The sequence below is a fragment of the Pseudochaenichthys georgianus genome, chromosome 11 (genome assembly GCF_902827115.2).
Source record: "Pseudochaenichthys georgianus chromosome 11, fPseGeo1.2, whole genome shotgun sequence".
Classification (NCBI taxonomy): Eukaryota; Metazoa; Chordata; class Actinopteri; order Perciformes; family Channichthyidae; genus Pseudochaenichthys; species Pseudochaenichthys georgianus.
In genome coordinates, this window is record NC_047513.1 from 5,967,682 (window position 1) to 5,980,855 (window position 13,174).

The 13,174-nt window shown below is 44.1% G+C and overlaps 1 protein-coding gene across 1 annotated transcript; it reads right to left on the reverse strand.

Moving 5' to 3' along the window:
- Positions 1-731: 731 nt before the first annotated feature.
- xkr8.3 (XK related 8, tandem duplicate 3) lies at positions 732-12,481 on the reverse strand. The gene is made up of 3 exons (XM_034093831.2): positions 11,867-12,481; positions 10,582-10,769; positions 732-2,851 (listed from the first exon to the last, which is right to left on the reverse strand). The coding sequence occupies exons 1-3, from the start codon at positions 12,193-12,195 to the stop codon at positions 2,100-2,102; spliced, it is 1,269 nt and encodes a 422-aa protein (XP_033949722.1). The 5' UTR covers positions 12,196-12,481; the 3' UTR covers positions 732-2,099.
- Between the last annotated feature and the right edge of the window lie 693 nt (positions 12,482-13,174).

Sequence of the window (13,174 nt, forward strand, 5' to 3'; positions counted from 1 at the left end):
TCTGTCACCAAAATGATTATTTTTTAATGCCCTTCTGATGGAGCTATTTGGTGCCATTTTCATTCATTGGAATGTTACGGCTAATTGTTTTTTTACATTCTTACTAAAGAAACGTCAAGCAAACGAAAAACAGATAGTACAACATTGTTACCACTTTAATAATTGCACATGGCGAATGAGGTAAAACATTAACGACCAGGTCAGACCTTGACTTTTGGTTTGTTTTTGTAGGATCTGCAACATGAAGTATGAACATTACAGAACGTTACAGAAAAGAGCATGCGTGTAAAACAAATCGACACTCAGGACCCCGAGAACATTTAAATAGAACACAAACAAAGATACTGACATTAGGCACATGTGACATTTAAATAAGCTAAACAAACCCTGGATGAGTTAACGTAACACGAACATGATGTCACCTGTACTTCAATATGCACTAACAACTCTTCTCCGTGACATGTGAAGGATTAACACTTATCTTACACTTTTAGTATAAACTTCGCCTAAAAACAAGTACCTTAGAGTGGTCTGAAACTGCTGTTTCGCACAGCATCGAGATTATAAAAGAAGAATCAAATCTACATTCAAAGTCTTTCAAATATTATACACACACACACACACACACACACACACACACACACACACACACACACACACACACACACACACACACACACACACACACACACACACACACACACACACACACACACACACACACACACACACACACACACACACACACACACACACACACACACACACACACCTAGGGAGACAATATATAGCCGTTTGGAGCTTTCAGAAATATTATCATTGTTTTTAAATGTTATATTTTGTTACAAATAAAATAGAAACAGTTTGTAAAAATAAAATAGAACAAATGAAATGTTCCTAAGATGTATTTTGGAAAAACAGGGTAGTAAAAAGCAACATGTACACATTTCCTCAATGTGTAGATAATATACAATCAATCTGTCAAATAAAAAGAAGCCTTCACTTTCAGAAGGTACCTAATAAAATGACCCCCAGTTTCAAGTACAGTTGAGAAATATGGCCATGAGACTATAACACTCAGAGTTCGGGGCTTGGCAGCAGTTGTGTTATATGGTATTTGCATCAATGTGATGAAGTATCTGGATTAGTACAAATAAATAAAAATGGCTATATCGCATTATATATTCTGATGAATGTACCGATATGAAAAGGATAGAGTGCTGCAGGAATAAGTCTTCAAAAACAGGAAGGAGTCAGCATTTCCATACCATGTACCCCGCGTGGTGCTGCTTATGGATTTTGAATTAGTTTAGAGGAAATAAGCTCGATAGCTTTTGATGTTTTGTTTTTTGACATCTTCGTAACAAACATATCAGAGTAGGTTATCTACTGTACACGGTGAAACCAGGTCTACTCATGTCTGAGTCGCACATTATAAAAGCCTACTGTTCAACTAAATCCCTTTATATGTAAATAGAAATGCTTTCATGTTGCTGCTGCCGGAGACATTCGAGAGTAATGCCCAGGTCATTCAAACAGAAAGAATTGATCCTTTGGAAAGGAGGACTGTTCAATGGCATCAGTAGTTTATAGGGTTTTTGCATCAATGTGATGAAATATCTGGGTTAGTAAAATAGGTGTGTGCTAACAAGATGCTAATTAAGGCTTCAGACATTTTAAGGGACACTTGAACGTCATTATGTGATCACAGTCGTGGTGATGCTGAAGTCATGTGACTGTAGTGTAGTTGGTTTGAAGCTTTTTACAACGTTTATAACGTTAGCATTTACGCTTAAATGCTTGAAGACGAGATCATTTTTACGGAGAATATCTTGCTGGGAAAACGAGTCGGCATGATAAACTTGTTTTCCACATAGCAAACATAGCTGTTGGCCCTTGCAGAATGATGGCCTCAAATACTTCATCCCTGCAGCACTCTATTGCTTACTCCTAGTTTCAAGTATTGTAATTGATCTAGTATTTTCACATTATTCTGAGCACCTGGTGAGATTACAGCATAAATAGAAAATAGTAGATTATTACTTCCCATCACTACACCATCAGTTCACAGATGGCTGTGACAAACAAGAAGTCCGATATCACAGAGGCGATGGCTCAGCTCTTTTAGGGCTATCAGGGTTTTTAACAGCTCCTTTCTCAGAGTAAAAATGAGCTGCATGGCAGGCCATCCGTTTGTTGTGTAGCTTGGAGGACAGGGCGCCGTCCTGGATGGAAAATTCTTTCAAGGGCACTTCTGCATCAGGCAGATCATCAGGCAGCCCTGGCTCCCTCACCAGGGGCCTCCACAGCCTGGGGTGGAAGCAGCAGTAGTAGAGGGTCTTCAGGAGCAGTCCCAGGAGGTAGATGAAAGGCAAAGTGATGACCAGAGCCAGGGCGTACGACTCCGTCTGGACAGGGTCTCTGTAACACCACCAGGTGGCCAGCAGGATGCCTCCGTCAGCGCTGATGAAGGTGTGGTAGATGATGCTCCTGCCTCTGGTGCGTCCCTCTGCCACGCTGAACCAGCTGAAGTACCAGATGAGCCCCACGGTGGAGCGGTACAGCCACTCCCCAGCCGGGCTGTCCATAAAGTGGGTCTCCTGCTGCCAGGCCCAGCACACGAAGACGAACCACTGCATCAGGAAGTGAGCGCCGATGTACCCCGACAGGACCGAGGCGAAGAGGGCGAGGGCCGCCACACGCGGGGCGATTAGCAGCAGGTTCCACAGGAAGTAGATTAAAGAGGAACACCAGCCCTGATTGGCCTTGTCTGGGAGGAAGGAGCGCAGCGAGCGGTGGTAATCCACCACCATCCAGGCGATGGAGGTGGTGGAGGCAGCAATGCTCACAACTGCAAAAAGAAGAAGGTAAAACAATCAGTGGAACAGCCAAGAGGAAGTTAACTCATATGTGTGTTGTTTGTTGACCTGCCACAACACAGATAGTATGTGTTATGAGCGTAACTGTATCACTTTATTTGATATCACAGAAAAGAAAAGAAATTGACACAATCCATTACCCTAATGGTTCAGAGTCTTTTCTTTTTTTCCTGTGTCATGTGGCAGCACTGTTCAATGTTTCTTGAAAACACTGTAGTGTGATGTGTGAATAAACTCCAACTCTGTATTAACAACACTGTTGTGTAACTTCACAAAACTAGGGCCACCAGGGTGGGTGGAGGGGGTCAGGAGGACGGGTTTGGGCTGACAACCCAGGAGCACAGCGGAGGACCCGGAAGGGATCTCGGGCGAACGGCCCGGGGGCAAGGCAGAGACCATGGAGGGGGTCTCGGGCGGACGGCCCGGGGGCAAGGCAGAGACCATGGAGGGGGTCTCGGGCGGACGGCCCGGGGGCAAGGCAGAGACCATGGAGGGGGTCTCGGGCGGACGGCCCGGGGGCAAGGAGACCGCGGCTCTCAGGGGGCCAGGCTCGAGAGCGAAGCAGGCGGCGATGGAACAACTCCGGAGGACGGGCAGGAAGGTGCTGACGGGACAGCTCCGGAGGCCGGGCAGGACCCGGTGTCGGCCGCACAGGAACCGGAGCCGGTGGGACAGGCTTCGGCAGGATCCCCCACGGAAGAGGACTAGGAGTTGGCAGGACCCCCGGCGAGACAGGTGACGGCGGGACCTCCAACGGAACAAGACATGGAGTTGGCAGGACCCCCGGCAGAAGAGTTGTCGGCGGAACCGCCAACGGCACAGGACATAGGGCAGGCAGGACCCCCGGCAGAAGAGCAGTCGGCGGGACCCCCAACGGGACAGGACATAGGGTTGGCAGGACCCCCGGAAGAAGAGCAGTCGGCGGGGCCTCCAACGGCACAGGACACAGGGTGGGCAGGACCCCAGGCAGAAGAGCAGTCGGCGGGACCCCCAACGGGACAGGACATAGGGTTGGCAGGACCCCCGGCAGAAGAGTAGTCGGCGGGACCTCGAACGGCACAGGACACAGGGTGGGCAGGACCCCAGGCAGAAGAGCAGTCGGCGGGGCCCCCAACGGGACAGGACAGAGGGTTGGCAGGACCCTCGGCAGAAGAGTAGTCGGTGGGACCCCCAACGGGACAGGACATAGGGTTGGCAGGACCCCCGGCAGGGGAGCAGTCGGCGGGACCCCCAACGGGACAGGACATGGAGCTGGCAGGACCCCCAGCGGAACTTCCAAGGGCACACGACATAGGGTTGGCAGGACCCCCGGCAGAAGAATCGTCGGCGGGGACTCCAACGGCACAGAACATAGGATTGGCAGGACCCCCGGCAGAAGAGTAGTCGGCGGGAACCTCCAACGGCACAGGACATGGAGTAGGGACTTGAGAGGGGACTCGAGAGGTGACTTGAAAGGGGACTTGAGAGGAGACTCGAGAGGGAACTCGAGAGGAGACTTGAGAGGGGGCTCGAGAGGGGACTCGAGCGGGGACTAGAAAAGGGACTAGAGAAGGGACTAGAGGAGAGACTGGAGAGGGGACTAGAGAAGAGACTAGAGGAGGGACTAGGGAAGTGACTAGAGGAGGGACTTGAGAAGTGACTATGGAAGGGACTAGAGTAGGGACTAGGGAAGGGACTAGGGAAGGGACTTGAGAAGGGACTAGGGAAGGGACTAGAGGAGGGACTAGAGGAGGGACTAGGGAAGTGACTAGAGGAGGGACTTGAGAAGGGACTATGGAAGGGACTAGAGTAGGGACTAGGGAAGGGACTAGAGGAGGGACTTGAGAAGGGACTAGGGAAGGGACTAGGGAAGGGACTAGAGGAGGGACTTGAGAAGGGACTAGGGAAGTGACTAGAGTAGGGACTAGGGAAGGGACTAGAGGAGGGACTTGAGAAGGGACTAGGGAAGGGACTAGAGGGACTTGAGAAGGGACTAGGGAAGTGACTAGAGGAGGGACTTGAGTTGGGACTAGAGGAGTAGGGGTGTTGAAAATAATCGTTTCTACGATGCATTGCGATGCGGACTTGGACGATTCGGTATCGATGCATTGACGGAAGATAATTCGTTATAGAGTAGTAACGTTGCTTCCTGATTTTCCGGCCGCGGCTTTACTATAACGTTTTTTTTTCTGTCACTTTAATATCAAATCGGTCGGTGACGCAGAGATCAGGGAACAGACGTGACAGCGGCACAGCAACACCGAACACGGAGCAGTCTGCTTTATCCACCAACACAAGAACACCAGTCCAGAACCCACAGCAGAAGGACCCGCTCCGAATCACTCCGTGTCGCTGCGGCTCAGAGACACAGACAGGGATTTATGTTTTTCAAAAATAATCGCGTTACAATCATGTCAGGTTTTTGGTGGATTTAATTAAGTCTTGGATTGCAAAGTATGAATGTCCTCTAGCAATTTTCAGACGATATATACGTGTGTAAAGTTTGTGAAGGCAGGAGGAAAAAAGCTTCCGCGATCACCGTTTCCTCTGTTCCTCCAAACCCCGCCCCCTCCCTGAAAATAATGAGTGACAGGCTTTAGTGACCAGATAGGAACTTTATTATTCACTTAATCACTGAGATATAATGAAGCTAACTTAATCTCATACATTCATGGGATTTATGTAACAGTAAGACAGAGAATGTAAGTGTGCACCCACATGCACTATTTTAGTTTGTATATGCTGTTGTAAATACTCCTGTGGTCTGCTGTGTTCAGACTCAAGTCCTGTGTGTGATGCCACATTCAGGACATTCAGTGTCCTTTCTTAACAGAAGACCGTTGCTAGAAGCTGCAGCTAGACTGCAGGAGCATTAGCTTTTTGTTTTTGAGACTGGAACAACTTCACACACGGAGGCTAGACCTATACAATGCATTTATTTTGGTTTATAAATTAATGTCAAGACATTTATGTTATTGATTTCTGAAGCACTTTCTAAATAATAAAAAGAGAGTTCATATGTATTTACTGCATGTATGCATTGATGAAAAATAAGCCATGTGCAGTAATATAGAGAATTGAGGATGCAACGCATTGGTATGACTCGTGATGCATCGTGATATCGAATTGAATCTAATCGTTAATAGGATAATCGTAATCGAATCGTAAGACCAGTGAAGACGCACAGCCCTATAGAGGAGGGACCATGGCTGCTGGGGCCGGAACCATGGCTGCTGGAGCCGGTACCAGAGCCGGAACCATGGCTGCTGGGGCTGGAATCCTGACCTTGCGTTTCCTTCCATGCTGCCTTGAAGCCATTAGGAGGCTCAGAGGTCCTCCAAAGGCCAGACGAGACCCAGCGAAAGGGTCCTTGAAAGGAGCCTTGTTGGGAACTGTGGCCGGCAGGGGGCTAGCATGTCAGGGGCTAGCAGGCCGGGAAACAGGTTTGACCTCAAAGCCCTCCACCCACTCGGGTAGTAACTCCTTTAACCAGGGCCTTGAGGTTACTTCTTGGCGTGCCGTTGAGATAATTGACTGCCTCTCTTCACTACTGGAGGCATATCGACAGTCGTTTTTAAAGCACATTAAATTGTACGTCACCTCGTACAGGCTGTCTGCTGGGTCCATCTTTTGGTTGGTTGGTTCTGTTACGGGTGAGCGAAGCAAGCAGGACCCAAATGCAGATAACACTGAAAATACCTTTATTTCAAGGATACACGGACAAACAGAACACTCCCCGGTGAACACAGACAAACGACGAACCAACAATGACAGACAGAAAAAACAGAACTTAAATACACACAGGACTAATCAAGGAAACAAGAGACAGGTGAGGAGGGAGGAGAACACACAGGGGCACCAGGTGAACACAATCAAGAAAACAGGTAGGAGGGAACACACACAGGCCGTGTCTCAATTCAGGGGTTGCATACTTCGAAGGGTGCATTCGTAGACCGCTTACATCACTTCCGCCGAAAGAAGGCCGTCCCAATTTTTTTAAAAATTGAGACTCCTCCGAATGCGGCCTACTTTCCCCCAATTTCAAGGATACATCTGATGTACACTCCGCGGCCTACCATATCCCAGGGTGCAATGCGCGCAGGGAAGAGGGAGTTTTTTTCAAATGAAATGGCTTCCGGTCTCCCCAGCAGAGTGGATTTAAAAGCAGCAGCGAGCGGAGGAATCACTAATAAATGTGAGTATTGGGTTTTAACTTACTTTAAATTAACTAACGTCACACACGTCAAACCCAAGGGGCATTACAACTTACATTTTCATTAAATAATACGGATACATATGTGACGCTAACTAGCTAGATGGACGTACTGCACTGTTGTTTACACTTATTTTGTATTAAATTCAGAAGTTTACTAAAGTCATACAGAGATCTTGGCTCTGTTATAGATAAGTTATACTTTATATTACATACATAGACCAAAGTGAAAACATTTAGACCGGTATAGCCTACAGTACGGTGGGATTTATAAAACGCTACCCTGACGTGTAGCTGCTGTTAGCCTTATTTATTTCTCTGACATGTTCCAATGTTTTACTGTTTATTAAACTTTGGGACAAAATTACACCCTTTGTATTCAGCTCATGCTGCTTTGAGGTAGAGCAAAAAAAAAAGCCTATTTTCAATATTTCCACCAGATTTGATCATCTTTTATTTAAGTTAAAGTGTAGTTAATTTATCCTGATCCCCTAATAATAAGACAATCACAAATAGACAGCAGCCTTTTGCTTGATGTTAGTTTGTGCAGTGCTGTCAAAGGGATGCAGGTGTGACTGTCATTTCATCTCTTTAGTTTTTAAAAAACCAGAACAGTACATCATTTTAATAGATCCTTTAGGGATTGTTTGTCTGAAATGCTGAGTTACATTTTGCAATAATACTTCTGCAACCCTGTGTCTAATATGATTAATTCACTTTTTTATTTTTCTCTTGTTTTTCTCTGTAATTAGGAAAATTCTGGAGAAATGGATCTGCTGGAGACATAGCTCCATCCACCTGGACCCCCCCCCCCCCCCCCCGAGGTGCTGGAGAAGGACCCCTAACCCCAGCGGATCATCAGGACAGAGCTCCATCCACCTGGACCCCCCGAGGTGCTGGAGAAAGCAAAGCGGCGATCAGGAGCATCCTCCACCCAGACCTCTGCTTACTGCCGTCCTACAGACTTGTGTCTTACTTTCAGAATTTTATTTTGTATGTGTCCTTTCTTTTAATAGATATTTAACGATTATAGCTTGAGTCTGTCTGATTCCCCAAACAGCTGCTTCTATACTTGCTGCACATATAATACAAATAAACAACTCCATAAACACACTTCTGCTGATATTTGTGTTACTGCCGGTGATGTTAAATAACACATTGATTTCCTCTGTCTCAATGATGAAAGTTATAATAAGAGAAGACATGAAGCTACAGAGAGAGGATGGATATATTCTTACCTCTACTTTGTGATAAGATGAAAATACAATATTAAATTGTAATTGTTAAACACATTGTTTATTTCATTTACTGAGGTTTTAACCATTATTTACAACATGTGTACATAAGCAGTGGAATAATAGGATATCTCTAGGTCATAAAACTGTCTTCAGTTTAATTTTATTAATACAAAAAAAAGGTCATAGAAAATGTTGTATTTCAGCAGAGCGGGGGGGGCACGGTGCTGCTGGACCTGGAGGTGCTGACCTGGGGTCAGTGGGACATCATCTGGGCAGGGTTAGGGGAAGAAGGAGAATATAAACTGTTATAATCACAGCTATTAAGATTAGAACACTACTATTGTTGACAATCAATCTATACAACATGCTTTTGTTCATTTAAAAAAACATTGTTTTATTAGTACAGAAAAATTAAGACTTATTTTAAATATGAAATAATATGATTAAATTACATCAGCTATATATAATGTACTTGTTAACTTACTAATGTAACATTACTGGGGGCTAAAGGAACAGCTTCATCGTATTTACCTGGTCATGGTCCTCTTTAATTCATCGCCGACGGTGATCTCGAAAAAAATGTAAAATGTAAAAGTAAAGTTTCTGGATCCTTTTCAGCTGAGTTAGAATCTGCTAGCAGGCTGCTGGAGCAGCGCAACCGAACAGCGCGTATCACGTGACGTAAATACGAAGCCCTCCGTAGGCTAGACTGTCTCATTTCGTAGGCCGCTCGGTCCAGCCTACCCGGTCTACGTGGGCTGGGTCCTCCGTGGACCGCGTAGGCTGCGTACCCTGAAGGATACAGCCCCTGAATTGAGACACGGCCACAGACAGGAAACCAAAGACAGATCTAAACAAGACAAAACACAACACAGACAGATCGTGACAACAGCTTTCATGCTTAAAACATAACTTGTTTTTTAAATTAAAGAGGGATCATACACGAACAACATAACGGGTTAGGGTAACGTAACCCTATTACAACAGAGATCAACAACCTATAGCAGGGCCTATCTACAGGATGCAGCTATTCAATACTCATTCTTGTTTAAGAATATGAGTATGTCTTCAAATACCATCAGAATGGCAGACCAGAATCTGGACACTGGCTGATCATTTCCACATATTCTGGAACTGTCCAGTGATCAAACCCTATTGGCTATCTATAATAAAGGAAGTAAATTGAATTCTTGGCTTTGAGATTCCAAACAGTTTTGATGGGATTTATTTAGCTAATACACAGTACCAGTGGAATTTAGTGTTTGGGACAAGAATCTTCTTAAAACATTACTGACAGCCAGCAAAAAGGCAATTACCAAAACATGGCTTGTGAAAGATCCACCAACAAAGGGAGAATGGATAAACATTGTAAACGACTTGTTTCATATGAGAGGCTGACTTTTTCTCTAAGACTCTGGAGTGAAACATGTGACAATTACTGGTCCAAATGGGTTTTGCACATGAAGAGGGGGGGGGCACATAATCCTGAGATATTTATTTTATCTTGCTTTACTCCTTTTGGTACAATAGTCTATCATTCGTGCATAACTTTGCTTCTACTGTATGTTTAACACAGATTGGTTGTGAACCCGTTGTGAGGGAGATCTTCCCATATCACAAGAATAATTGCTGAGAACATGTTGATGATGGATTACCCCAGTGACCTGTATGTTGTATGTTATTTCCTTTGTAATGTCTTAACAACTTAAAAACAAAGTATCGTTCCAATCGACGGCCTTTTGTTTTACGTTGGCGTAGTTCAGGTGGAAACCAAGGAGCAGAATGGGTTTTGAAAGGAGCCGGGGTATTGAGCAGACTCTGAAGATTGTTTTTGTAGTGAGAAACCAGTTCATCAGGCGGGGATGAACAATATATGCTGGGGAGGTTGTCAATGCCACTGGAGTGTAGTCAAATTAATATCCTTGACGTTGCGGAAGGAAATAACACGGGAAAGTTCTGTCTGCTAAAAAGTTGAAATAACGAGGAGTGGCAGTAATGCTTGCAGTCATGTGTGTAGGTTTTGCGATGTATTTCTTCCTTTTAGAGAGTAGTGAATGTGTTTCACAATTTGAATATGATGTTTTTAAAGGATCAGCAAAGCAAAGTGCATTCATACAAATGTATTATTAACAGCTCAGAGGAAAAGACTGTTTCGGATTGTGTCAGGAAAGACTCAGAGTTGCGTAATACCCAATAGAAACTCCATCCTCTATTGTAGAAGTTTGCTTCTGCCGTGAGTTTAAAGAAGTAAGTCATACTAGGGAGAACTCACACTGTACAGTCCGGGTCTTGTTTGTTTGCAGCATGACGTAGATCATCAGAGTGAGCTGAGGAGCGCTCTCACAGAACGTCTCGATGAGTCGGAGCATGCTCAGGTCGTGGGTCAGGTAGACAGCGTACTCCGACCCCTCCGCTTTCCGCCACCAGACCCTGAAGCCTTGTCGTATGGCCGAGATGTGCCTGCGTGAATGAACATGTTTGAACAAAACTGTGAGTGACAGAAACGACACATGGGAGACGATGAAGACGCATAACACAAACTTAGCGGTTAAGACTAATGGTGAACAGCAGCAATCTGTCATGATGCATTAAATGAGTGTGCTTTTCATACCTCATGCATTCATTACTTGTGTCGTGTATGCATCGAGTTCTCTTTTGGGACACTGGATTTACCAGTTGCCACACCTGACATGTTTCATTTATGGTCACTACACATGTCCCATTTCATTATTGCCTGCATGAACTATTCTGTAGGAATGCCCAGTTGTTTAACCGGTAGAGAGAAATACTCGTACAGTAAAGGTTCCTGGGCCCAGTGTGCTTTATTGCAGTTTTCTCAGGATTAAAGAGCGCTTGCATGATTAAGGCTGGGGTGTTGTACTTTGTGCAACCTGTTGTTGAAACACTTTCCACATCTTGAGAAACCAGCCTTACATTTACTGTCACATTTAAACAGGAGTAGGCTGTTTGGATCCATATGAACTTATATATTTGCTATGAGGTTTAACCAACAATCAAGTAATTAGCCGCATTAGCTCTGCATTTTATATGATATAATGGGTTTAAGTAGTTTTACTCCACTATAGTTAGGAAGCTTACATCTTCCTTTTAACTAGACTGCATGGATTCAAACTAAAACTTTGCATATTCAGATCTTTATTACAAACATAAACCAAGTAACGTAAAATGATGTAATATTATAGACGATACCTGGCAGTAATATAAGGTACAGTTTACCAGCCATTGTACAAGCTCCAACATTTCAAAAGATAAAGTAATCAATAAATAAAAGAGATCCTGTTAGTAATGAGTAAAAAACACTATTATTATTACATTAAAAACACAACATCAAGTTTCAAAACATTTTGATGTAATAAGATAATATTTCAAGTAGGTTTCTCATTATAACAGAACACATTAGCTTTCACACTTTTTTGCATTTTCTTTAGTAACATTTTGTATTAAAGGACTTTTACTTGTAGTGGTTTATATTAAGACTACAGTAGTTTTATTTGGATAGGAGTACTTTTCCACTACTGCACACTTGTTTAGGCTACCTGCAAAGGAAGCCCAGCTGCAGCACATGAAACAGGCAGGAGAGCTTCACTCGGTCCCCGAACAGCACGGTTCCTCCTCCGGTCTGCACGCTGCCGAACCCCGGCAGCTTGCGGTCATACTGGAACCAGAACCAGCTGAACATTTGGACCACGACCGACGACAGGACCATGAGGCCGACCAGAACCCCGAACCAGAAGATGTCCCCTCGGCAATAAAACTCGGTGGCCACCCACACGTCCGAGCCCCAGTCCACCAGGAAGGTACACACTCCGATCACAGAGAAGGCGAAATCTATCCACGAGTACTTTGAAAAAGTCGCGCGCTCCATGACCGTTTTTGTCAGTTAGCTAGTTGACCAACCAACAGACCAACTGTTGCTGCTTAGCTAACATTCGGCTAACGTACTGTACCGTTATTTCCCTCCCTGAGCGACTTCACGTTCTTCAGTGAAGTGAAGAAAAAAGTTGCAAAAACTTTCATGTTGAAATAACAGCGTAAATTCATTGAAATATTCTCTATTAAAACGTTGAAGGCATTTAAGGGAATCGAAGTGTGTTAAAAAATAACTGGCACATAAGAAGAGCTGCTGGTGTGTTGTCCTTGTCTTTGTTAGCCCCGCCCACCGCGGCTCATACGTGTATCGACCGGTATCGACATGTCGCAAAAAACCTCACCGCGTGTTAGAAAGAACCTGAAAGATTAGATGATCTATCTTGTGTCGTAACGTAGATAATATATAATGTATCACATTCTTATAATCAACTATCACTGAGGGAATGTTGTATGTACTAGAATATAGATCATGCATACATGTGTTGGTTCCATAATTTTAAATGCAGTAGCTACAGTGCAAAGTAATTTAATTAGTGGAGGCCTGCAGGCAGACTCCTCTCAATTGAATGCATTACCTATTACTTGTATTAGGCTACTTAACTATGCTGGTTATTTCTTTTTTTTCTGTCTCTTTATAATTCTACTCCACCACATTTTGGAAGCAACCGTTGTACTGTTTCACTCCCATACATGTATTTGATAACTTTATACTTTGCATATTGTCATTAACCAACTCATCTCATGTAAATCTACAAATAAATGAATGAGGTGAAGTCAAACGTTTAATATTGGTCTTTAAATTTTTTGATTTATTTACTGTTTTTGCCTAGTACATTGCTGAAAAAGATTTGATTATGCAAGTAAAACACTGTAATAAAATTAAGTTGTACATATTTGTATTGGACCATACTGTTTTTCTTTTTTAAAGTACTTTGCCTATATTTCCTTTTAATATGTCAGTTGTATGCACCAAA